This window comes from Haliotis asinina, chromosome 16 (genome assembly GCF_037392515.1).
Source record: "Haliotis asinina isolate JCU_RB_2024 chromosome 16, JCU_Hal_asi_v2, whole genome shotgun sequence".
NCBI lineage: Eukaryota > Metazoa > Mollusca > Gastropoda > Lepetellida > Haliotidae > Haliotis > Haliotis asinina.
In genome coordinates, this window is record NC_090295.1 from 4610480 (window position 1) to 4637910 (window position 27431).

Genomic DNA, 27431 nt, shown 5'->3' on the forward strand with positions numbered 1-27431 from the left:
CTTGACCAGTCCTGTGACTGACATCATGAGTATCCATCCATGCAATTGGGATATGACATATCAGCAAAGACACTAGTCTGATCACCAGATCCTGTTATTTGTTGGCTTACTTGTGTTGTTTATATCATTTACTTAAGTAAGATGGCAGACACATATTCCAGGCCTGCATGCATGAATGGCAAGATGAATGTGTTGACTGTCCTTAAGGTTTGCAGTTTGATGATTAGTGGTGGTCCGATTAACAGGAATAATCAAAATCAATGATTGGTCCCAATGATTAAACCACCAATAGGTCATGTTTCTCATAACCGAAAGCAAGCAATTTTTTAACATCTGTTTGCAATAACAACATATTTTACAAGGCTGGTTTTGTCTGTTACATTTCGTAAGGACTACAAGTGTCCAGGTCATGACTTAATTTATTTTAAAGACTTCAGGAAATTCATGTTCCTGACATGCCAGTCATGTAAAATTTGCAAATGCACTGTGTGTAATTTGCTTAAAAAAACCCAAAGAACTTCATGTTTTGTCTCTGCTTTTTGTGACAGTAAGAAACAAAACTGGGTAAATTTCATAAATGATGCTAACCAATTATTTTCGATGACTGATCGGTCATTTTGAACCAATCACCAATTATGAGATTTTGACCGATTCCCAACACTGGTGATGATACATATATTCCATGTATACTGGGCCACACACTCAGACACATCACACCCTATACTCCGAGACATGGGCTGACTTGTCGTATAGCAGGCCACATCGGCTGTCGTCTGTAACATGACATGCTCCAAGTATTCAGGTTTCAGTCAGCAGAATTAACTAATCCTTCCAGACAGGGATTACAAAGTTTGAAGGAAAATACATAGTCAGTCGATGGGAAGAATGTAAGACAGACTGACTGTTTGGTTCATGCTATCTAACCACTGATGATGTACACTGTTGCTGTCCAATGCAGCGTGTTATCTTGCTGTTTAACCTGGTATTCCAGTTGATTGTTGTGGTCAATGAGTATGTTTGTGTTCGGAATAAATGTTCGGAGCTGACTGTGTTTCGTTTGTTTGAGTGATGAATCTACATCTACAGCTCTGTGATGACATGACATAACTCCCAGGAGCTAAGTTGCTTATCATGTGACTGGGTTTTTACCTTGTTTGTGAAATAAACATATTTATCCCATAGACATGGAGATAAAGCCTTGCAGTATTTTTTATGATATTGCATTTTGCATCATATCTTACACAGACTAAGACAAATGCTCCAGAGAGAATTACATCAGTTAGGTCTGGAATGATTCACTCTCCGAGGACCAGACAACAAGGAACCTGACTTCACTCCAGTTCCTGGCTCCTCTAGTACCTGACTCCATCCCAGTACCTGGTTCCTCTAGAACCTGACTCCACCCCAGTACCTAGCTCCTTTAGAACCTGACCACATCCCAGTACCTGGCTCCTCTAGAACCTGACACCATCCCAGTACCTGGCTCCTCTAGAACCTGACTCCACCCCAGTACCTGGATCCACTAGAACCTGACTATATCCCAGTACCTGGCTCCTCTAGAACCTGACTCCACCCCAGTACCTGGCTCCGCTAGAACCTGACTACATCCCAGTACCTGGCTCCTCTAGAACCTGACTCCATCCCAGTACCTGGTTCCTCTAGAACCTGACTCCATCCCAGTACCTGGCTCCTCTAGAACCTGACTATATCCCAGTATCTGGCTCCGCTAGAAACTGACTCCACCCTACACCTGGATCCCCTAGAACCTGACACCATCCCAGTACCTGGCTCCTCTAGAACCTGACACCATCCCAGTACCTGGCTCCTCTAGAACCTGACTCCAACCCAGTACCTGGATCCTCTAGAACCTGACTATATCCCAGTACCTGGCTCCTCTAGAACCTGACTACATCCCAGTACCTAGCTCCTCTACCTGGCTCCTTTAGGACCTGACTACATCCCAATACCTAGCTCCTCTAGAAGCTGACTCCACTCCAGTACCTGACCACACTCATACCTGACTCCACCCTAGTAGTGGACCCCTCTAGTACATGACTCTACTTCAGTATCACCAGACTCCTCTAGTTCCTGACTCCACTCCAGTACTGGACCCCTCTGGTACCTGACTCCACCTCAGTATCACCAGACCCCTTTAGTACCTGACTCCACTTCAGTATCACAAGACTCGTCTAGTACCTGACTCCACTTCAGTATCACAAGACTCGTCTACTACCTGACTAGATCCCAGTAACAGACATCTCTAGTACCTGACTTTACATCAGTATCACCAGACTCCTCTAGTTCCTGACTCCACTCCAGTACTGGACCCCTCTGGTACCTGACTCCACTTCAGTATCACAAGACTCCTCTACTACCTGACTCCATCCCAGTAACAGACCTCTCTAGTACCTGACTCCACTTCAGTATCACCAGACTCCTCTAGTTCCTGACTCCACTCTAGTAGTGGACCCTTCTAGTACCTGACTACCCCAGTATTAGATCCCTCTAGTACTTCACCCCAATACCATACGTCTCTTATTACCTCACTCCACCCAAGTACTGGACCCCTCTGGTACCTGACTCTACTTCAGTATCACCGGACTCCTCTAGTTCCTGACTCCGCTCTAGTAGTGGACCCTTATAGTACCTGACTACCCTAGTATTAGATCCCTCTAGTACTTCACCCCAAAACCATACGTCTCTTATTACCTCACTCCACCCAAGTAGTATCTGACTACTTCCCAGAACTGGACTCCTATAGTACCTGACCCCACTCCAGAGCAACACACAAGCAGTACCTGACTCCACCCAAGTACTGGACCCTTCTAGAGCCACACACCAGCAGTGATTGACTCCACCCAAGAACTGGACCCTTCTAGTACCTGACTCTACCCCAGTACCGGATCCATTTAGTACCTGACTTCATCCAAGTACCGGACTCGTCTAGTATATGACTCCACCCAAGTACTGAACCCCTCTAGTACCTAACTCCACCACAGTACCAGATCTATTTAGTACCTGACTTCATCCCAGTACTGGACTAGTCTAGTATATGACTCCACCTAAGTACTGAACCCCTCTAGTAACTCACTCCACCCCAACAAATGGAACCCTCCATTAGCTCACTCCACCCCAGTACTGGATCTCTTTAGTACCTGAATCCGCCTCAATGCAGATTTATGAAACATCTCTTGTTATTGCCACCATCATGCCTAGTCGGTCGGACTCACGCAGTTGTTTTATTTACCAACAACTACGCAAATGGGATATGAAAACATATGTCAACCAAATCAGCATGCCTGACACTCGATCCTGTCAGTCATCTTTTACTACAAGCACGGTTTGCTGAAGGCCAATCCAAACCTGTATCATCGCAGGTGCAGAGAATTTGTAACTACATCAACTGAGTTCACACCCCTCACAATATTCATGCCTCTGACACTCAAACATTACCACAGAGTTCATCAACAAGGTCTTCACAAGACCCTGTAGTGTATATACAGAGATAGGCATGGGTTATATGCAGAAACACACAGCAGCATCACAGAGATATTGGTGAGAAAATGTTAATATGTAAAGCTAATAAAGCATAATGTCAGATCATACTAAAGGATTTCTTACCGTCTCCTGTGGATATTTGTTTATTATACCATGTACATAATATCATAAACTTTAATACCCTAAGATTTGTTTTTTCCAAACAGTGACTTCCACCAGATTGTAGAGATTTCATAATTTATTTCCATCACCTACTCTGCAATACCTCACTCTTGCATCATCAGTTATAGATCAGAGAATTAAACGTGCAAAAATGATAGGATACCATTTAGTGCCAAGGATAATTTTATTCATTAGAAACAAAATAATAATACAGATAAAAATGTTGAAAGAAACTGCTACACACTCAAGCTCTGGTGCAAGTCACCTCTGTTAAGAGTCAAAACGTTCAATAGAAAACTGTGCAAAAAGTTCCAAAATTGCCAGAAACGTTTTTTTCTCACCAAAATTTAGCACCCTGGCACACATTTAAAAATTGGAATGCAAATCAGAGAAATTTAGATTGTACAGGCCACGAAAGATTAATTACCTGTTTGTCTAAAAAACTCAGAAAAGGGATATTTGCCAAAAACTTTTTTTAAAGTCTTTAAGATTGAAAACATAATTGCACAAGTGAATGTACTTGTGCATTTGTTCTGAATATAAGTACTGACCTTTTTACTTACTTGTGAACAAGAAAAAATAGAATCACAAAATATTATATTCTTCTGGAAAGAAAATATTTCAATATCTATATATAAATAAATATATAGATGTATATACTTTTCTAAATTGCAATCATTTTTTTTTTCAAATTTTCATTTTGAGTAAACTGGTCAGAAAAACAGGAAATTTACAGCATTGTAAAACCGAAAACATTCTGAAAACATTAAAAACAAACAAGACATTAACAGATCATGGCCTTAATGTTATTGGATAGTGTCTTAACACGGTAAGGCAAGACTCACCCATGCCTGGTTGTTGCAGTTATCTACAACCTAAGACCAGTTTTCCCTCAGATACCTGTTGTGTCTATGTTATCAATGTAGCTAGTCCTCTCAATCATCACAACGATGACATAATAACCTACATGTATATTTGGAAAGGCAAGATTCATTCAACAAATAAAACAATTTGTGTCTTAAGTCATGTACTGATTCGTTGTACCAGAGACCATATCTATTATATGGTCTCTGGTTGTACACTATATACTGCAACAAGTAATTTCCTTGATGTTTTGAACACATTTAAGTGCTGAAATATTTAGGTCAGAAAAATAGTGAAAAATTACATAGTCCGAACCTGCAGTTTAAGGCATTATCAGTTATTTTAATTCAAACACTCAACTTAGATTACAGTTTGCTACATTGTAATAACAAAGATTAGCTTCTTGGGAATATTACTGGTCCATGGTTGTATGTTTATCATTAAGGTGCGTAAAATACAAACAAGGTTAGAAACTTGGATACCATTAACTCCTACAGAAAATAAATATCATGTTTCCTGCCAATTTTTTCCTGTTAATCCAGTGACACATTTTTTCTTTGTTGAAGATAAAGCAACGTTTTCATGTAAATTTACTTTTACTGAATGCCCCTGGAACTATTAAATCAAATGCGGCACAGTGAAGGGGAACAATTTTTAATCTGCTTTTCAGAACTGAAATTTAGCATTATGTCAATGTCCAGTTAAATAATCTGAAATAAGGGTTGCTTAGAAATTTATGGTATCCTCTTTGAATATACAAACATGATTAATACAGTGAGCACAACAACATAGTAATACATTAGACACAGGTGATTACGTAAAGAAATGTGAAAATGGGTAATAGATAAAGATGAACAAGTGTGAACCACAACTCATAAACAAAGTAGAAAATGTACAAAAATGTCAAAATGTATCAAATATCCCAAGGACTTTCTATCAAAACTTTATGTGATCATCTACTTTTGTAAAATGTGATATGTGAATATTCATAAAGCTATCATTTTAGTGTGCGTGTAAACATTTGTCACTATCTATAGCAATATCAGAATCATGACACAGAGTGCATGCTGTTTTAGTCCATAATATTTCTGGTATTTCACAGCATCCTGTCAGTCTACATCAAGTCTAGGACAGAAACCAGTGGATGAGTGCATAAGCATCAATGAATGCACACAGCCATAGACATGCAGGGCTTCTATGACCTGTTCAGAGAACTATTTCAGCAGTCCTCAGGGTCTGTTGCTAGTCCTGCTTAAACAAGGCTAAAATATTTACTAGGTTCACAATTTCTGACCATATTATTCAGTTTCACTTGTTGTCGTGTGTTGTATTCATTTCTTTAACCCTTGAAGATCTGGGTTAGAACTGGTCTTAAGAAACCCATGCTGTCTGTATGAGGTGACAAGAGGGATCAGGTGGTCACTCGTTGACTTGGTTGACACATGTTATCATAACTCAGTTGTGTAAACTGCTGCGGATGATGTTGATCACAGGATTGTCTGGTTCAGACTAGATTACTTATAGTCCGCTGCCATATAGCTGGAATATTGCTGAGTGTGACATAAAACCAAACTCACTCATCATCCTTTAACACAATACTCATCAATATTCCAGCTGCAAGTCAATAAACAATCAAGTCTTGACCAGACAATCCAGTGATTAACATCATGAGTTGAACAACTAGGATTCCAAACTAAGAGTTGACCAAGTTAGTGAGTCAAACAAACTGATTCTGCAAAGTGCCAAATTATACAAGCATGAGTTGCTGAAGATCAGTTTTAACCATGATCTACATAAAACCATGATCTGTCTCAAAAATACAGCTCTAAAATGCTGATGCTCAGTAAAAGCTACCATTATCGGAAAATACTCCATCTAATCAAAACAAACTGTAATTGTAGAGAGTGAACCTACAAGTACATTACTGGTTAAATATTACTGATATGCGAATACAGCCTCCATGCAATTCAAGAAACTCACGATTAATGGGTGCAAATAAACATGCAGTGCAGACATGATACAAGTATAAACTAGCATATTAGTTGACGAATGCTAGGTTAGAGAGGCATGCAATAAGATCTTGCAACCAAAGTTTCTGCCATACACAGAATACAGAACTATCTGGCATGAGGATTTTCTACATCCCATAAAACTGTAAACAGCTCAAACTACTGGTGTATAAATTTGAACAATATTCCTGACAAAATCTGATGTGAGTGAATTTGAGTGAATTTAGTTTTATGTGTAGTCTAAACAGGCTGTTATCCCGATATAAACGAAATAAAACACTGAAAATGTACTTCTTATTTCTCAACTTTGTTTGTCCACATTAGCAGTCCACAACATTTGCTGTGTGACGACAGTCCATAGTCAAGACAGACTTTCCAGTGACTAACACAATGAGCATCAAGCCATGCACTGGGATACAGGAGAATCAGCCAGACTTTGAATCCCAAATTATAAGAATAGCTACTAGATCAGCTTGTTGTTGCCCAGCAAATTTCAGATCCAGTTAAATTTGTGTAAGAATACAAAGAACAACATCTAATTTTTCACCGAATTCTCACTCACTGAATCAATGTCAAAACAAACATGAGGAATTATATTTGAATTATATTGGATTATTATGGATGGAAATCTGATATCACAGAAAAGTGTCAACATCATGGACATGACAAGACTGTGAAAATGTCCATTAAGGTGCAAAGTATATAAAAACAGCTGTATATCTATGTAAAAACATCCAACACAGGTTGAGATCCAAAACCTCAAAAAAAAAGAACACTGTAAATCCAAACCCACTCATTGCATTGTAAGCACCCAATTCAGAAACACATTGCCCGGTTAAAGACTTTCCATGCTCATAAAATGCCACCTAATGAGAGAATGAAACAGATTTGTGGGTGTGTGTGGTCATGTGCATAGAGCTCAGGTTACAGTCAGGAGCAGTTAAGGAAGGATGGGCGAGGACAGTGCTCAGGTAACAAGCAGCTTTACTCCTGAGTTTCTAGGACTTCAGTCCTGCCCCACAACGAAGCACATGTGATACATGTGGTCTCCCCTTAGGCAAGTGAGTTTGTTTAAAATTGCCTCTGTTCACTCAGCAGAAAATGGGTACCCAGTGGGATGTCATGCGACAAGAACTTTCTAGTACCTAACAGGTAGCATGGGTTATCCAGGGTAATAATATGCCTTGCTTTGACAGTTAGCACTAGGAGCATTCACCTCATGAATGGAACTTGGCGCAATATAAATGCATATGTTATTATTATTATTTACCTGCCCCAGAGTGCCCAAAACGACAGGTCAGAACGGCCATTTCAGAAAGAATTCCTCCCATCCATCCTCACAACAAAACAAGCCTGGTGAAGGCTGGTAATCTGGGGAGGATGTCAAGGAGATAATGGGGAAGTGGTTATGATGTTGGTGTAACAAACCACACTCATGCATACTTAGATAAGCTGCTGTCATCTGTCACATATATGCAATACATGACCTGTACTTAACAATACTGTATGTACATAAGATGTCTTCTTTCACAAAGTGCTATATATACACTGCTTTGTCGCTCTTTACAAAAGGGACATATTACAAGCTGTCTCCTATAACAACACCACATGAACATAACTTGTCTCCCTTTTCAACACGGCCTGTGCATGAGCTGTCTTCCTTGACAGTTTCCTCCAGTAAATATACTATGTATAAAAGGAAGAAAGTCATTTCTTTGGGAGAATAAATCAACAACAACTAATATATTTACAGATATATGTGGGACTTACTTATTACTTGCCTAAAAAAGACATCAAGTTCATTGCATAGTCACTGTATGAACACCAGAAACATCTGTGTGTGTCTAGACAGTGTCAGGACTAGACACATCTGTGTTTGTCTAGACAGTGTCAGGACGAAGCACATCTGTGTGTGGCTAAACCGTGTCATGACTAGACAAATCTGTGTTTGTCTAGACAGTGTCAGGACTAGACACATTTCAGTGTGTCTAGAGAGTGTCAAGAGTAGACACATCTGTGTGTATCTAGACAGTGTCAGGACTATACACATCTGTGTGTGTCTAGAGAGTGTCAAGAGTAGACACAAGAGTGTGTGACACTAGACAGTCAGGACTAGACACATCTGTGTCTGTCTAGACAGTGTCAGGACTAGACACATCTGTGTGTGGCTAGACAGTGTCAGGAGTAGACACGTGTGTGTGACTCTAGACAGTGGGGACTAGACACATATGTGAGTGTCTAGACAGTGTCAGGAGTAGACACATGTGTGAGTCTAGACAGTGTCAGGACTTGACACATCTGTGTGTCTAGACAGTGTCAGGACACATGTAATGCCTAGTAAAACATTTGGTACAAGGATCTGTAATAAAGAAGTTGTCATCCTTAAAAGTTTGTTCAGTATTCTCTATTCCTGCCGTCTAACAATGTCTTAAAATTGATTATCAAGCCTGGTTAGGTTGAGTTCTCACTATCAATGGCATCAACCTGTTACAGTACCACTAATAGACCTATGCCCTAAATGGCAGCCCTACATATGTCAGAATTATTTTTGCTAAGAATCTTCCCGCCAACCGTCCTGTTCATGAATGCAAAAAACATGCAGTATCACAGAATTCCTTCAACCTGGAAAGTAAACTTATCGATATTTCACCTTCAGTTCAGATTTACTGGGCTTGCCGTCCACTTTGTCAAAATATTCAAACAACTGCCGCCACAACGTGTTCTTCCGCGTCTTTTCATCATCAGGAGGGAGGAAATCTTTGACAGGGGCACCGACTTCTCGGTACAGGCTTTTGATGATTCTCTCGGAGACCTCTCGCACCTCTCCTGCATTGTGGTGCAAGGCTTCCACACAAAACGGCATCAGGTTGTCAACGTTAAGCCCACTGAAACATGCACATATTTAATCTCACACTGAAAGCTGACAACAGTAAAGACAGTCTATCTTGTTAATTTAGACCACATGCATCCAAGAGAAATCTCACTGCTATAATAGAGCTATATACATTCCCAAACACAGGTACCAGGGGGACGGTCCCAACAAGGCATTTCTACAGAACCGCTGTGATGGAAATAAAAACAGACATGCAGCTGTGTTAACCCATCTGTGTAGGGTCTCAGATTTTCTTCAAAGTTTGTGAGTTGGTTTCTCTTGGCAAAATATCATCTTGTCATCATATCAGTAAATAATTTTTTCCATACATTTTTACACTGCAAAAGTGCATCCCCAAACTGGGACAATATGCAGATGAAATAACTCAAATCAGGGGATTTATTAGGCTTAGGTAGGGGAAATCAACTTCTCAAGTCTTACAGTTTCCTCTTTCTATTTGAAATCTTTCATGGAATAAAAAGAAACAGACTTTTATATGAATCAATGTGTGTTTACAAATTGAAACCTTAACATTTCATGGGCATTCTCAATCCCATTAAATGTTTTCTGATGAACTAATCATAGTTCATGAATGTATCCCTAAGTCCTCTGTTGTTCCTTACATATGAAGACCATGTGTCCAGGGTTATTTTACAGTGTTAGGTAGGTGGATTCATACACACATCTGGAGGTAGTGAAAGGCCTTGGGTAAGTATTTCTTTGTATGTCATACTAAATCATGTAAATCTTTACTTCTGTTTCTTACATATATCACATCGTATGAGAGTAAGTAGATTATCGGTTTCGAAGTGCCAAACTAATTAATTACTGATCATGCATTCCATGGTTTTGCATATGCAGCTACTTTGTGAAATTTGTCGATAATCTGATTGGTATGGGCACGTTCAGGTTATGGAATTAGAACAGTTATAGCATCATGCTGATTTAGACGACCGAATATCCAGTTCTAGACATGAACTCAGTACCCTGTAGAGAGACCCAGATCCTTGTACAGAGTCTCCACGATCTCCAGCCTGCTCTGTGCCAGCCGCGGCGCCATGTTGGGTTTGAAGAGCTTTACACACTCATGAGGTACGACGTTGGTAGGCTGCAACAGAAGATGTCATTCAGACAAAAAGGGAAATCAGTTATCTGTACACTAACACTTTGTCTCTGGATATATAATTATGAGGACAATAGAAAAACAGATGTGAGTTATGACACAAGTCAGTGAACCACTCGAGTCCAGTAACCGTAAAAAGCATGAAATAAACGTAAGAATGTCCTCAGAAATAGAAGTTTCATAATGGAGTGAGGTCAAGGCCACAGTTTAACAAAAACGTTGATTCTGTGTAACTTTGGTGATTAGAAATGACATTAACCTAAGAATATATTTCACAACATTCAGTGAGTAGCTCACTCAAAACCCTTATTGTTTTTGTGTGGTGACAAAAAATCGTATCAGAAAAATGCCCCCCCCCCCCCCCCCAAAGCATCATAACTCCACTCCTGCAAGATTCTTATTCTGACAATACATTATTAACTGTACTGCTGTTTTGAAGTTCCATCGAAATATCGGTACACATGAATTCTGTAGAATGGTAAACATGACATTTGATTGGTCTGAAAAAGAGCTCTGCCAAACATTTTATGTTTTCATATTACTCACAAACGACTGTTTAACATCATAATATGGGGACAACAGGTGTAACAGCATAATATGGGGACAACAGGTGTAACATAATAATTTCAGGTTCAACAGCATACATAATACACAAAAAATAGCTATCTCTTCAAACAAACTAGAAATTCTTTTCGACACAAGTTCAGAATGTCTTCAGAATTTCTTCAATGTAACACTGACAATAACAATTATCTACAACAGGCCCCAGGCTACAGAGATTAAGTGAGACACAACACTATCATCTATGATGAACAGGACCTGGGACATGGAAAGAGTAAATCCAGGCAGGTAAATCCATCAGTTAAACTTCTGGGTCCCGATCTACATCGCATTCACTATGTTATGACCAAACCCGTAATTTATCATAAACTTACAAATGACAGAGTGATATGAATACTTTGTAGATGGGGCCGAGACGTGACTATTGTGAAAAACCAACATACCCTAACTTCCGGGAAGTTGGACAAGTCTTGGATAAACTTCTTAGTGTCTTCTCGGTTCCGTTGAGCCTGGAAGTGGACAGAAGAAAATAGCTTGAGGTTCAATCTCCTATAATCAGAGAGTGCTCAGGTGAAATGGGCAACCTCAGACTGTGCCTTCAAGAAACATCTATGCGAAGATGATTATGGCTGCTAGCACTAGCCATATCCTTGACCCCCAAAACCCATCATCTACCAGTGAAAAATGATACTCTGTCACATACATAACACATAGACACCAAGCCAATTGGACCTATTTCAGAACCAAGATGGCAAAACAGCGAACAGATTTACAGAAAGTACCATCTCAAAACAGCGAACAGATTTACAGAAAGTACCATCTCAAAACAGCGAACAGATTTACAGAAAGTACCATCTCAAAACAGCGAACAGATTTACAGAAAGTACCATCTCAAAACAGCGAACAGATTTACAGAAAGTACCATCTCAAAACAGCGTTTGGTAGGATGTGGTTATAGGGTTGAAGCTAATGCAAACCATAACGGTTCTGCTCTTAGTGTGAAAGTTCTATCCATGAGATTACAGCGACAGTTACACCAGTAATTCAGTCATATCATTATCAATACTTAACACTGTTGTAAAGGACATCAGCGGAAGAGACAGTCTTACGATCAGCGTTGCACTGGGTATTGTATGTTTATTAGTTTTCGAGTCAGACTGCAATTCAGGGTCCACTTTTGAGCCAGACAGACTGTAGTATGCAGTGCTATTCTATCCAACATCAGCACAATTCAGCAAGGTCATATTGATCTCTTCTGTGACCTGTATACAACTGAGTCTGGTTTTGACAAACTTACAGTTTGATGAGTGTTCTAGAAGTCTAGAGTCAATAATCAAACATAAGACAATAGATAACTCCTTGTTTATTGCCTTGAGGATGTTTAGGTGTAGATTCTTAGAAACTGTAGAAAACTTGGTCTGTACAATAAACAAGCAGTTGTGATCAATAGAGTATTGTGCTTTACTAATGACAAACCAGCGGGTGATATTGGTAGCAGCAACATGTCATCTTGGTACAATCACATTTAATTAACTACGACAATGTTAAGACAAGCAGGTGAGCAGCTGACAACAACACTAGCCTTTATGACTCTATCACCAGATCACCAGTATTACTTGCTTGGTGTTTAATGCAGCACTTAGCAATTTTCCAGCTATGTGACAGCAATCTGTATACAATTAAGTCTGCACCAGAAAATCCAGTGATTGACATCGTAAGCATCGATCTATGCATTTTGGATACGATGACACACATCACCAAGTCCCCAAGCCTGACCACCAGACAATGTTGGTCACCCCTTATGACAATCAATGGGTCAAGACCAATTCTAACATGTATTCTAAAGGGTGACTCCTTCATAATAAAACCAAACTAAACTTCAATGAATCATGATACCAGGAAGAACTAGATTGGCAACTTACAGTATCTCCAGATTTGTGCAGGAGATTTGGAATCGTCCTCTCTACAGCAGAAATTGTCTCCTGACGAGGTATTCTGAAATATCACATGTGAGTTACGCATCACATTACACTTGACACATGACAAAGGGTAAGTATATATTGTGACTACACATTTCTGGCGGTAATATTTCCCCATAAACCCGTTATGGGGTTATTTTACAGTTTGGACATAAAGAATCTTCTGTCATACTTTGTCAAATATGTTTGCTTTGTTGATTTACATAGCACTCAACAATATTTTAGCTATATGACAGCAGTATGTAAATAAACAAGTCTGGATCAGACAATCCAGGGATCAGCTGAAGGAGCATTGATCTATACATCTGGGTATCGGGATATGATGACATGTGTCAACCAAGTCAGCGAGCTTGACCAGATGATATTAGTCATCTTAGAACAAGTATTTCTTGCTTAAGTTGAATTCAACCCCAATTCTTCACTGTGATGTTTGTTTGTTTGTTGTCCCCTTGTCATGTTTGTATTCTGACATTCAACTGAACCACCTTGGTTTGTCCTATGAGATCCATGCACCACAACTAGATACATGTGCAGCTTGTGCCAAAAAAAGTTCATGACTTGTGACCTAGCAAACACTTTAAGCATCATTTTCAGAAGATCATAGTGTTATTGTATCGACTATACTACCTGAGTTTACAAGACCGACCAAATATTTACTTGACTGAGTCAGTGGGTAAAGTCACAGACTGCTGTCTGACTTACTTGTGTTTTGGCACATATTCTGTTAAGATCATTTTCTCCAACTGCAGAGCTGCCTTGAATACCTGGAAACAAACAAGTCGGATCCATAAGATATGCTTGGCAAACTTCACGGTCTAAATCAGTACGAGAAAAATTTTGCCTCTGTAGATACTTTATATTTCAGATCATAAAAAGATCACAACAATCAACCTACAATATGGAAAAGTGTAGATACTTTATATTTCAGATCATAAAAAGATCATAACAACCAACCTACAATATGGAAGATGATTTCAATTCCATTCTTGACTTCTTTCGAGAAGGTTTTAATGAATTTTACAGAAAAAGATGACAGGAACAACTAAACTGGCACTAAACATGACTAACATTAGATATACTACCTGAGATTTTGAATACATACTGCATAAACTTTGTCATCGATTGCTCTCTTGGCGAGGAAAATAGCTGCCCTCATCATTGCCTTGGCATCCTCTCTCGGTGTGGAGGACGGCAAGGCTTGCATCTGTTTGTACACTGCCAGCAGGGAGTCTTCTCGGTATGACCACGTCTTGGAATAAGCTTTCGACACCTGGTGTTCAAACAGTGATTGTGCTAGAACAGCAGTGGTAGCATCCTTCTAACCAACATAATCTACACATTCATCCACAATTTATCCATTTTAATCGTCAATAAATCGATCTATTCATATTCACAACCAACATCATCCGTTCCACATCATCTGTCCAACATCCACAATACATCCATATATTATCATCAGTCAGTCCATCTATCTATATTCACAACCAGCATCAATCCTCCACTAAATCATCTTATCATGCTTATTCCACTTGTTCATAATTTTTCAGCTTCTCAGCTAAAATTTAACTACACATGCATCAGTTGTATTTCTCAAAAATCACTCACCAGTGGGTGTCCAAACACATCAATAGCAGATGATGCATCGCGGATGTCCTTCTCTGTCATGGGTTCCGGTTCTCCTGGAATAGAAACAAACAGAACACTTACAGGAACATTACTAGCTCTAACCAGCAGTCACCACCATGTTGTCATAGTCAGACATACTACAGTGACACACGGACCACACTCACCACCAAAATATAATATCCACCTACGAGTACTTTTATGAATGAGTGAAAGCTGTTGTCACAGTTGGTCATATTCCAGCAAGGCAAGGACAAGGCTCACAGAGTATCGATCTGCCTCAGAATTACTACCATCCCTTGAACCCCACCAAACTGAATGCTTTACACAATTGGAAACATTTCCCACCTGCTGCCATTTCTGGTTCCGGCTCTATCTCTTCTTCCACAACTGGAGGAGGTCTACAAATAAGGACATACCCTCAAATGAGTGAATGAATGAAAGAGTGAGTGAGTGAGTTAGTGATGGGTTTGATGCAATTTGAGCACTATTCCATTATAGTACTGAGGGTGAGTGAGTGAATACTCCATTGTAGCATCACAGCTTACCATGTACACTGACACGCAATCACAAACAAAGCAGATTCAAACCCACAATCATTACCAAGGGACACAACTCTACACAGTAAGTAGCAAAGGTTTAGACACAGTACCGTCTAGACTTTACTGATGTCAACATATTGTAAAATCAAAATAAAAATCCTCAAAAAGGCTTTCAAAGAAAAACTGCACACTCCAGCAAACAAAACTTTTTCAAACCCATTCAAGAACAAATTTATGTGTTTCAACTTAATAACCTTTACTTCATTTCTTCTGTCACTGCATAAGATAGGAATGTCATTCATAGGACAATTTGTCATAATAAGGAGCATGAACTCTGAAATCTTTACAACATGGACAATCATTACCAGAAATGAAGATTTTCATACACAATCAAACTTTTAACCAATACCCGACAAAACAGGATGTCCAACTGGTCAAAATTATCTTCACAGATCTGGCTGTAAGTAAGTGAGTGAGTGAGTTGGGTTTTGGGCCACTTTGAGCAATATTGCTGTAATGACAAGGCAAGGGACACGAGAAATGGGCTTCACACATTGTACCCACAAGATGAATCGAAACCAGGTTCTTGGCGTGACAAGCAAACGCTTTAACCAGTGGACTACCCCACCTCCTTGACCAGGGAAGTGGCAAGATCTTGACAGTTACATTTGTATGTTGAACTCTTGAGTCATCAGTTAGTGAGGTACAAAAATATTCAAAATCCAGACAAGCACAATATGGGTCAGGAGGATAAGTACGGGACACATGCTTGGCAAATCATCAAATGTATATATATATATGTCACAGCACTGCAAAATATTTCAGGATTGCCATATATACATAACATAATTATGTGAAAAATACTGGAGAAGTGTGGAATATCACAGAATATTTCAGTAATTCTCACTAAGAAATCTAATTTATGTTTCATAGTGATTAGCATTTCCAAGCATGTTTTAACTGTCCAGGTCTTTGTTTATTAGCTTAGCAGACCTTTGCATCAGCATGTCATAAACGCATCGTAAAAAATTATTGACGTCATCTGTTCATGAAATCACCAACTGACCAAGTTAAGTTTAGACCAAAAGTCTATGTTTTCAAACTTTATTTATAAGTGAGAAGAATATAAAATCAGATGGTTCAGATGATTCCCAGATATTCCACAATTCCACCGGTATTCTGTAAGTATTGGGGTTTGAAGACGTGAAAAGTGCAGATCACACAGGTGCAACACTGTATATGTTATGCAAATAGCAGCAAGCAAGTGCTTGAGTAGGAGACTAAAGATCTTCATTAATAAAACAAAATGAGGAGGTTGAGAGATTGAGTTAGTTGTATTACAACTATTAGTTTGCTGATTACTAAAACTGATGGTTTTACACAGTTTTCAGGTAGGTTACGTTGGAAATTTACCTTGGCCACAATCGTGTACACATATAAACCTAACTGACCAACAGCATCATCAAGCGGGTCTTTGATTGGGAGCACAAAACCACTTCCCACCAACTATAAACACCTTGATACATTCCTATAACATCTGTTTATATATTCACCCAAGAGTCACAATTTCCCCACAACAATCAATTCTCCATTCTAAGGGTGAGGTTTTACCCAAACAATTTCACGCAAAGATGAGTGAGTGAGTGAGTGAGTTTAGTTTTACGCCACCTTTGGCAACATTCCAACAATATGACAGGGAACACCAGAAATGGGCTTCACACATTGTATCCATGTGGTGAATCGAACCCAGATCTTCAGCGTAATGACATTTACCCACTATGCTGCCCTACACCCTTCGTGCAAAGGATTTGGCAGTGACCAGTCAGGTTTCAGTAACTGAACAGCACCGTACACAAACACTCCCTTCAGCAGGAACTAGCTGTGACAGGTGATAATGATATCAGGGCACCACTGAATGGGTCTTATGTCAACTTGATTCCAGACATATCTGCAGCTTCCTGGTCACTTCGGTAAAAACAAGCATGACTGTGGGATTTGAACTCAGGTTCACGTCATTATAGCACATACAGAAACTTCTGATGCCTAACATGATATCTAACCCCCTTGTTGAGCCTTGTATCCATGCAGAGTTCATAAAACTAACCGATTTTCATGTGATCATTAAACATAAATGAATTGTGGTTAATGCAAAGTGAAAATGTCTTCACTCTGATCATGATGTTAATATGCAGTCAGTGAAAAAATCCATTAACACCATAGTCTTGTTGTGATATCAGTGTCCGAGCATGCTTTATACTAGCTTGTCACGCAACTTACTTGTGTATTGGCAGGGGTCGATCATCATATGCCCGACGCTGAGACGAGTCAGGCTCAGGGTCAGGGTCAGGTTCAAGGTCAGGTTTGGGGGAGGGCTGCCTAATTAGGTCAAAGGTCAAAGGTAAAGAAAGCATGAAGCAAGAATGAGTATCTGCAAACTACTGCTTCAATGAGACTAAATTAGTGCAAGGCTTATTCTTGTTGGATATGTGCAGCTTCTTCTGCTTGATGATCTCTCCTCATGGAGTAGAAAATGTGAGTGCTCGCAGTATTTAATCTACCTGTCCAACCTTGTATACTAACATCATTTTCAGTAACTACTACTGAAGAAGTCAAAGAGTAAACAGTTCCTACACATTAACATAGCAATGTGACAGATATCTACTGAAATATCATCAAAGAATGTGGGTGAACTTTAATGTCTGTTGAGCAGAATATTTCAGCTGTCTTAAATGACTAAAATCAGTTGATGTTATTGGATCGAAAAACAGACCTTCATACAAACACAATCAAACTTGAGAAAATAATGACAACATCCACTTGGTCACAGAGACGCACACCTAGTTCACCACAAGAATAAGCCTTGTACAAGAGCATGACAATGTTGATGAACAGCATTAGAGTTCTACAGACAACGTTACACCTATATCTACAGTGTGCAGCGTGTATTCCTGGTTAGTTATGTACGTCCTACTGGTACATGTGAAAGTCATACTGGAAAACACAGATATCATTGGTTTGAGATCAGTTTAATAATGAGTCTCTCATTGCTGAATTAATTCCTTAAGGATAATACAGCATAAAAAGCTGAAAAGGACAGCATCTTAAAAGTATAGGTCTCAGGGGCTTACATGACATGAATTCCTGTGTCCTAGTCCGTAAATATTGTCAGTCAACAACAACAAAATTTATTAGCGCATTCACAGGGATACAGAAAAAGTCAAAATACTATCTGTAAAAATTTTGATCAAGTAACAGTACGTTAACACTGAGTCTTCTACTAGCCAGGTTATATCATCTGAATTTAATTACTGCAACAGTGTATTGATACACAATAAAATAACAATAAATTAATAACAATAACATTATTACATAGTACTAATAATAAATTTTAAGTGTCTGGGACCCCCTTTTTGTAGTCCATGACCCCTGGAATCTATCAGTCCAAGGGACCCTCAAATACATGTTTTAAGGAAAATCCCCAAGTCTGCTAACTAATTGAAAAATGGACAAAAAAAATACACAAGATCATAGTGATAAGAAATTGAATGCCTAACAAGTAGTAAAAGGTAGTATTATATTGATACTACTTTAAGTTCTTCTTATTTTTTTAATCTAAAAAAAGTAAAATGATACAAATTCAGACAAAAATCATCATCATACAGATTATAATGTCCACCCTAGAGGCACCTGCAACCTAATTCCAATATGACATTCACATGGGGAGTAGCAGCACATGTATTTTTGCAGCACATGTATTTTTTCAGTGGAATACTATAGGATACAGTGTTTACAATCTTTACCCATGATACAATAAACAAAATAGACAACATTTATACAATCATCATCTATACTCAACTACATAATATAGTATAAAGACTATCAAAGACCTGAGGACTTCAAGTTCAGGAGTGAATATATAGAAAAAAGACACCCATCCCTCCATGCAGTAGTGAGTGAATGGGTTATACGCCACTTTTAACAATCTTCCGGCAATATCACATCATGTGACACTAGAAATGGGCCTCAGCAGGGGTTCAAAAGTGACTTGTGACAAATTTTCCACTTGTTCTGATTGTATGACATGATCATGATGATGTAATCATGAAAGAGTAAATCAACATGGTCTCTGATATCAATGTTCACTGGACTATTTTTCAAAAAGTGATACGAAAATGATACGAAATGAAATCCGAGATTATTTGAAGTTTCAAACCATAAGTGGATATTATCTAACAGCATATGAACAAGTAAGATACCATTATTAGATTGCCCGGAAAGAAAACTGAATTGCCCCAGGCGTTGGGCAATGGGATTTTTTAACCCCTGTTCAGCCCTGTGAATGCAGACTGTAAATATTAAGGTCCAGACCAGACAATACTGTGAATGACACTGTGAGCAGAAATTCATGCAATAAGGATACAATAGTCATGCCCAGCTTCCATTCTTCATTCTGTGACAAACTAATGTCTGGAAAACAAGGAAATCATGGCACAACACCAACTTTGTTTCTACCTGTGGGTTATAGGGAGTGGTCTCTCATCATACTTAGGTGGTGTCAGGGGAGGCGATCGAGGCGATCGATGGATTTCTGCCAGTCGGGGAGGAGTCGGCTGCCGTTGAGGTTCTGAAACATTTCACAATCTACAATCAGCTATGTGACTATGTGAATCTATTTGTAAGCAATCTCTATTTAGACAGTTTAAGATGTACTTGATAAAGTCCTCACACCCAAAACGCCATTGTTTAATATATTCATCATACAGCATCATTCTTCACCAAGTCATCCAGTACGAGACTTTACATTCCTCCACAAATGTGATCTTTCAACAGCGCTAAAATCTGTATCAATCACAATATTAAATCAGCAATCAAAAAAACTAAATAATTCCTTGATATTGTTCTACTTACCAAAGTCTATTGGATGTGGATGCCTTGACTGTTTGAATGTAAAATTAAAAGTTGTTAAATTAAAATGGAAAAATAATCATCACAATCTTCAATCATACAAATCATTTCCAAAGTAGATGATTCATAAATTAATTAGAAATACATCTCATATATTCAAAAATGTTTAAGCATTTTAAACAAAAATAACACACATACTTAGCTTAAGAAGTACAACTTGCTAAGCCACCCAAGCATGCTATTAGGCTAGATACTATATTCCATATGACAATTTTGAATCATAAATGCACCATACTAAAAGTGCTTTATGGTTCAACTTCTTTATTATTAGTTTGATTCCTCCAACTTCTAAAGGCCTTTGAAACAACTTATAAATGCATCATGCCTCAAAGTTATGGTTTACAAGCACTAAGTATCAGGATAATGGAAGTGACAGCAGGGATGGAACCACAATGTTCTCACAGAATGGTTATGTATCATGCTCATGTTGAAGCACAGAATCAAGCATACTGGATGTTAGCAAATCACATTTACAGAGTAAAACTACTTTCCATACCACTATTTGCCAAAAACTAAAACCACACTAAAATACTACTTTCCACACCACTATCTGTCAAAAAGCAAGTTAACTATCTTAAAATCGCTATTCAGGAAGTAACAGTTACAAGAGCTATTATTCTCATTAATGAAGACATGAGTATTAATTACCCTTCTAATAAAACCAATATAACCTTTCCACCAAAGGAAACTGTGCATCCATTTTAACCATTTCCACAGTCTCTTATTGTCTAGTCAATAAAGTCTGTTTACTGCAATCCTAAAATCAACCATATCATACTTCATGAAACAACACTTGTTTCAAACAGCGTATCTTTCCACCATTACAAAATACCACCACCAACCCTGTACCTATCCCACCCCCTATCCCGATTAATGAGTGAAATTTAATTCTGCTAATGTCTACATATTCCCACCCATGTTTCACAACGTAAACAGTACAGGAGGACATTACCCCGGTAGTTTCCAGCAAGTCAGTGAGATTCAGGTCCTTGTATATATGGAGACGGTAGTCATCCATCTGCAGTTTCTTCACCTTGGCTTTGTCATAGTCTTCATTTTCCACAGCCTGTCGCTTCTCAACCTCCATCTTACCCAGCTTCTCGCCCACCTGGTTATGTCATGGACACATTGGGTTTGGATACAACGTGACAACTTAACAGAATGGATTGTGATAGGTATTGGTGTTCACCTTCTAAATATTGTCTACTAAACAAACCTATGGTTCTAACCTCCATATTACCCAGCTTTTCACCCACCTGGTCATGTTATGGTCACATTGGGTTTGGAAACAACTCAACTCAATGATGGTGATAGGTACCAGAGCTCACCTTCCAAATATCATGAACTGAACAAATCTGTAGTTCTAAGTTCTTTTTCAATCCAGCTTCTCATCCACCTGGTCATGTGATGGACATATTGGGGTCATACAAAACAAGGAGCCATGTGACAGTTCTACAAAATGATGGTGGTGACTTTCATTATGCCACCAACGAAAAAGCTGCCAATGTACAGAACCTAAGCCTGGTGACTGCTGGAAGGGAATGTCAAGGTCAGTCCAAGTAAACTCAGGCTCAGTTTTATTTGTTATACTGCTATACTGAGTCTAACAGAGCCTAGTGCAAGGTCACATCAGTTAACCTCTGAGCAACCCATGACCATCCAATCAAGGTAAGGTGATACAGTCTTAGGACTAAGGTCACTTTGGACAACATAATATTCCAGCAATATCATGGCAGGGGACACCGAAATGGACTTCACACCCATGCGGGGAATCGAACCTGGGTCTTCGGCAAGACAAGCGAACGATTTAACTCGATAGCCCCTGCATCTTGTAAAGACCCAATTAAAAATGGGAGAAACTGATGTTGATCTTCACATAATGAATCTGGGCATGATGGCATTGTTTACTGAACCTATGGATTTAGTAATTTTGTTCTTAGACTGTTGCTGCATTGATCAGTATTTCATGTCGGCTTCATGGGTGAAGAAAGCCCAATGTAATGAAGGTCTTAGATGGTCACTGCATAAGATAAGGCTTTCATTCATATGTTAATTGTCATAATATGTAGAATGAAATGTTTACAAAGCTGTTGGAACACAAGCAGATCTGCTGACAATGAAAACCAGAAACTTGAGGAATGAAGATTTTCATTTGCATTAAAACTTATAAGTGATACGAAACAGATGTCCAACTGGTCAACATTATCTTCACAAAGTGAGTGAGTTGGGTTTTATGACACTTTTAGCAATATTCCATCAATTTCACTCTGTACCCATGTTAAGAATCAAACCCACGTCTTCAGCATGATAAGCAAATACTTTAACCACTGGGCTACCCATAGCCCCAGAAATGCAATACAGGTGAACCAAGATTCAAACATGTGCACAGCTCAAGTGGGGAAAATAAGGATTGAAAAAGGAAAATTTTTAGTGCACATAGATATTGATCCCTTTATATACTCTTGAGAGTTAATTTATGCAATAGAACTATGTAAAATGAACAGAAACATACAATATAATTGTTAGTGAGTGATATCTCAAGCTTTACAGAAAAATCCTGTTATCACCTTCTTGGTACTGAGACAAAATGGTGCCGATTTGGAAATGGGAATGGGGAAACATTTCCTTTTACATAACTCATAGAATAATATCTGACTCTCAGAATGGAAAAATCAACTCCACAAAGAGTACTCTCTGGATTCTAACACAGGAATTTAGTGAAATCTAAAGACTTCAGTCTCCATAAAATCTTTTTGAAAAGGGAAAATCCAGCATTTTCATAAATATATTACACATCTTCACAGCTATTTCTCTGATTATTTCACACTACTGTATCAGGGAGAATGTAGATCTAAGTATCGATACAAGATGATCAGTAACTAACATCAACCAACTACCAGCCAGACACTGTTACATAACATCTCACACAAGGATATATTTTGAACCTTTGCACTGAAATGAAACATCCGTTTGGTACATCAGATTCTATACAAACAATCTAATACATTATTCTAACAGATTTCTCATTGCATTTCACAGTATTTACTAGAAAAGATAACAAAATTTATGAAAAAAAGAATCACACAAAAAGAAACAGTTGATAACTGTGAGGGTTAAGTAATACAATCTCCAAATTTCCAATTACTAAAAGACACAGGTTTCAGTTTTCTTTAGCACCTACTGACATTCTGACATTTAGAACTGTAACAGGATTTTTCTGCTTATCTATTTCTAGGGGCTAATAGATCCTGATCCTCACACATGTTAAAGCAAAGGAAAGCCAGAATCCAGAAAATAAAGCAAGCAGTTTCCGACGATGTGTAAGTCTGAGAATCATCTACAGCTCTCGTATGTTCAGAAAGATCACCCTGTGGGTAAAATCCAAGGAAATCTTGAGTTCCTCATCATTTTCTAGTTCAAGTTCAAGTTCTGGTGGTTGTCCATTGCGAGCGCTTCGGATAAGTTCTTCTGTATCAATATGAATGTGACGGATATTTTTCTTTTGCATGGGTTTAGCGTGCCATCCCGAAGGTTCATGAGTCATCAGGGGATTAAACGGCAATGACCAGTCCTGATCCAACTGAGGTTCAAAAGACGTGGACTCATCGAGGGCCACAGATTCATATGGCCTGGTCGAAGGGTAGCGCATCGATTCTGGGATATAGTCCATCTCAGGTGATTTAGACCTAGCACCGCGCTCCTTAAATAGATGGTGATATCGTTACTGCGATGAACCATGATCTCAGAATATTTCATACTGCTTGCATGTTTATGTCAGATTAGAATCTATGGCCCCTAGAAACAACACTCACTTTAAAAAATTAGAACATTGGAACCAAACTTTTGAACAGCACCTCCTCTTTTGACAAAGAAGTTGTTTTCCAGATTTGAAAATATTTCACTAATACTTTCAATATTTTTTCTAAGTTTTAATTCCAAACTGTGAAAATCTGTCCTGCAACTCTCCCTAAGAAATGGAAAATGATACCATCATTTGGAAATGATCCAAACAATAGTTTGCGCGCTATTAGTTGAACAAAAATGTCTTCAGACAGACAACTGCTGGACAGAATTCCTCTATAGTACAATCAAATCTATCTGGGTTAATGACATGCTATCAACCATGAGACAAATGCTTGTCTGTTAACTGTGACCAGCACTGGACACTGGGACCTATTGCAACCCCGAGTCCATGCAGACAAATGTAAATTGCATGCAGCCCATGCTATATGAAGCACCCACAATGCACCGATCATGCAGCAACCACAATTGTCCCATGATTCATGCAGATGTTTCTGGAGCAGTGCTTACCTTTTGAAGTTCAGCTATTGCATGTTTTAACCTCTTTGCATAGTCATAACGCTCCTCTGAAAAACATATTCATGATAAAGATGAACTCATTACATGGCATTTACGGGTTATTCACATAAAGGGGGAAAATTAATGGAAGTCAACTACTGTAACATAAAGAACACAACATCTTAATATATATAGTCTGTGAAACACTGTGATCCTCATATTACAGAATTGGACACTCACAAAACATCCCGCTATCTGATGAATATACATGTACATTAAACATGTACCAGTGAGACTTATTTCTCAACCACAAAACTTTATTACCAGCAGTAACACCAAATTCTTCCTTATTTACAGGATTTCACAGGTCATGTGACAGTGATAGTGTTTTTTGTCATATGTTAACATGACATTTCAAATATACTGGACAAAAATAGTTTGGGACATATGTAAATCTTGAAATTATGAAAAATTACCTACATATTCATTGTCACACTGATGAAACATCAACCATGAAAATATCAATATCCCCAACTTGTTTTGTCCAGTATATGTCTTGTAGGTTCTCAAAACTTATGTGAAAATGCGAGTATTTTGCAGTTCAGCTTATTTCATATTCTCATAAGTACCAAAACAAGCACTTTTTGAGTGTTTTATCCATCTCAACACACAGTGAAACCTGCCAACACCAGCATCTGTCTAATCGGATGCACAGTCAAAACCTGCATAACATTTTTGGTCCTACCATTTTAGGACAATATAATGACCATTAAAAGATTCTCTAAAACAGCACCTGTCTATTCTGTATTCCGGAACAACACTACCTAAACTGGCTGGGTATGAGTAGTCTAATCAATAATCCAATAATCCAATACACTAATTAATCCTATATATCAGGAAGTAGTGATTTTGAAGTGAATCACATGTTCCAAACCGATATAGGTATGATCAGTCCAATAAAGGTCCTTTTAATCCAATACACTCCTCGTAGAATGGTAAATACTCAGATATCTGTCATCAACATTGTTTTAATTTGTTGCACGAAAGATCTAAGGCATTACAAAGATAAAGAGATTGACCAGAGTAAATGGCAGCCATGTTGGAAAATGATCGTCTTATCCTGCATCCTGCATTTTATTCCATGGTGTGCCGGTTTAGACAGGTTTCACTGTATGTTGGCTTCTACTGTATTCATCAACAATCTAACTTTATGATAGTAACCTTTAAATAAGATAGTTATGACAGAACATTAGGTAAGACACTGCGAACAATACAGCACATTTTCATCACCTCAGACAATAATGAATACATCATCAAGCTAACGGACTCACGTAACACAGCTTCCTGTTTCTTGCGCTCCAGCCTGCGGATGATCTGAGCAATCTCGGGGTCCTGGTACATGTCAAAGGCAAGGTCATCCAGAGGCGAGATGTATTCTGGTCTGTAGATACAGAGTGAGATGCTGATAAATGGTTAATTCCTTCCGTAAGCCAGTAACATAAGCAAGTGGACCATTCAGTGTTCAACTGATATGGGCGATTGGGTGGCCTAGTGGTTAAAGCTTCCGCTTGTCATGTTGGAGATTGGGTTTGATTCCCCACATGGGGACAATGTGTGGAGCTCATTTCTTGTGTCCCCTGCCAAAATGTTAATGGAATATTTGCAAAAAGCAGCATAAAACTCATTCACTCACTCAATTGTTGAAACATGCCACTCAGTCACTCTTACTCTCTTCCAGTAAGACCTACATCAGTACTCACTCTGACATCCATCATGTATTGGCTGGAGACAAATTCTTTGGATTTTACAAGTAACTGTTCATTCAAGAGCGTCTCATAATGATCACTTGTATGTAGCTTGGGCACATCTGCTTTGGTTTAGCCTAGTGGATAAAAATTCCTTTGTCTCTCCAAAGACTCCGGTTCAATTACCGTATGGGTAAAATGTGCGAAGCTCATTTCTGGTGTCCTCTGTTACAAAAAGCGGCAAAAACCAAACTCGTTCACTCACTCACTTACACTTCTTATTTCTCGAGACAGTAAAACACTCTTTACGTAGTAAACGATTATCAACTACTACCATCCATATCAATAAGCAGAGCTAATGGTAATAGGTCTAGCTCACAGTGATGACTTGCAGCCCAGCACTGAAACCCCACTAAGATACTCCTAGCCAACCAACCCTTGTTTAACCCTCTTTATGCCAATCCCCAGACTGGGTAAAATCGAATACCATCCTTTGACATTTTTGTGTATGATACTTCAGGGGACAGAACTTCCAACCCTCTACTCTCATGCCCAGTCCACTACAGAAATATGACAGCAGTCAACTTTCAACTCAATTGTCCACACTCGTAAAAAAGCAGTTCCTGTAGAAATAACTGGAAGCTCCAGTTCAGTGGTATCTCACCTGTTTAAGAAACCTTCTAATGCAGGGTCTTTATCTTGCGTCCGATTATCACCTACATCAAGCAAGTACGCCTAGAAATAGAAAATAATTCTTCTACAGTCTGTTTGGCGAAAAAGTAGTTCAAAAGTTCAAAAATAATGAAATTTTACCCAAAAACGTTCGAACATGTAACACTCAACGAAACGCTGATCATAATCAAAACATCAGACCAACTTTACTAATCAAATTTACTAATCAAAGTATCTTTAAAAATTGGACAAAGTTCACTATTTGTTACGAGGGAGGAGTGCACAGAAAGGGACAGCCAGGCATTCAAGAAGCACATGCACAAGTGTCGTCGTTACTGATGCATAAACCTGTGCTGTGTGGTCTCCATGCTTTTCCATACACCATGCTGTCCCTTTCTTTGCATGTTTGACAGGGCCATCTGTTTCCTGCTTATCATTTCAACAAACACATGATGCATAAACAATTGGATAATAATGTTATTTTCCGTGATTTCCCATGACAACAGTGAATATAGTG

The 27431-nt window shown here is 38.7% G+C and overlaps 1 protein-coding gene across 2 annotated transcripts in view; it reads right to left on the reverse strand.

Moving 5' to 3' along the window:
* Positions 1–27431, reverse strand: part of LOC137268680 (centrosomal protein of 104 kDa-like) — a 54266-nt gene that overhangs the window by 11915 nt on the left and 14920 nt on the right. Inside the window, exons 7-21 of one of the 2 annotated variants that reach the window (XM_067803281.1) lie at positions 26907–26977; positions 25829–25938; positions 24510–24565; positions 21151–21306; positions 20142–20169; positions 19746–19857; positions 17511–17609; positions 15040–15092; positions 14674–14747; positions 14171–14338; positions 13771–13832; positions 13012–13084; positions 11533–11598; positions 10392–10513; positions 9184–9418 (exon numbers count right to left, since the gene is read on the reverse strand). In XM_067803281.1, the coding sequence (XP_067659382.1) occupies positions 9184–9418; positions 10392–10513; positions 11533–11598; positions 13012–13084; positions 13771–13832; positions 14171–14338; positions 14674–14747; positions 15040–15092; positions 17511–17609; positions 19746–19857; positions 20142–20169; positions 21151–21306; positions 24510–24565; positions 25829–25938; positions 26907–26977 (1485 nt within the window). The remainder of the gene's footprint in view (positions 1–9183; positions 9419–10391; positions 10514–11532; positions 11599–13011; positions 13085–13770; positions 13833–14170; positions 14339–14673; positions 14748–15039; positions 15093–17510; positions 17610–19745; positions 19858–20141; positions 20170–21150; positions 21307–24509; positions 24566–25828; positions 25939–26906; positions 26978–27431) is intronic. The other variant, XM_067803282.1, reaches the window with a different exon arrangement.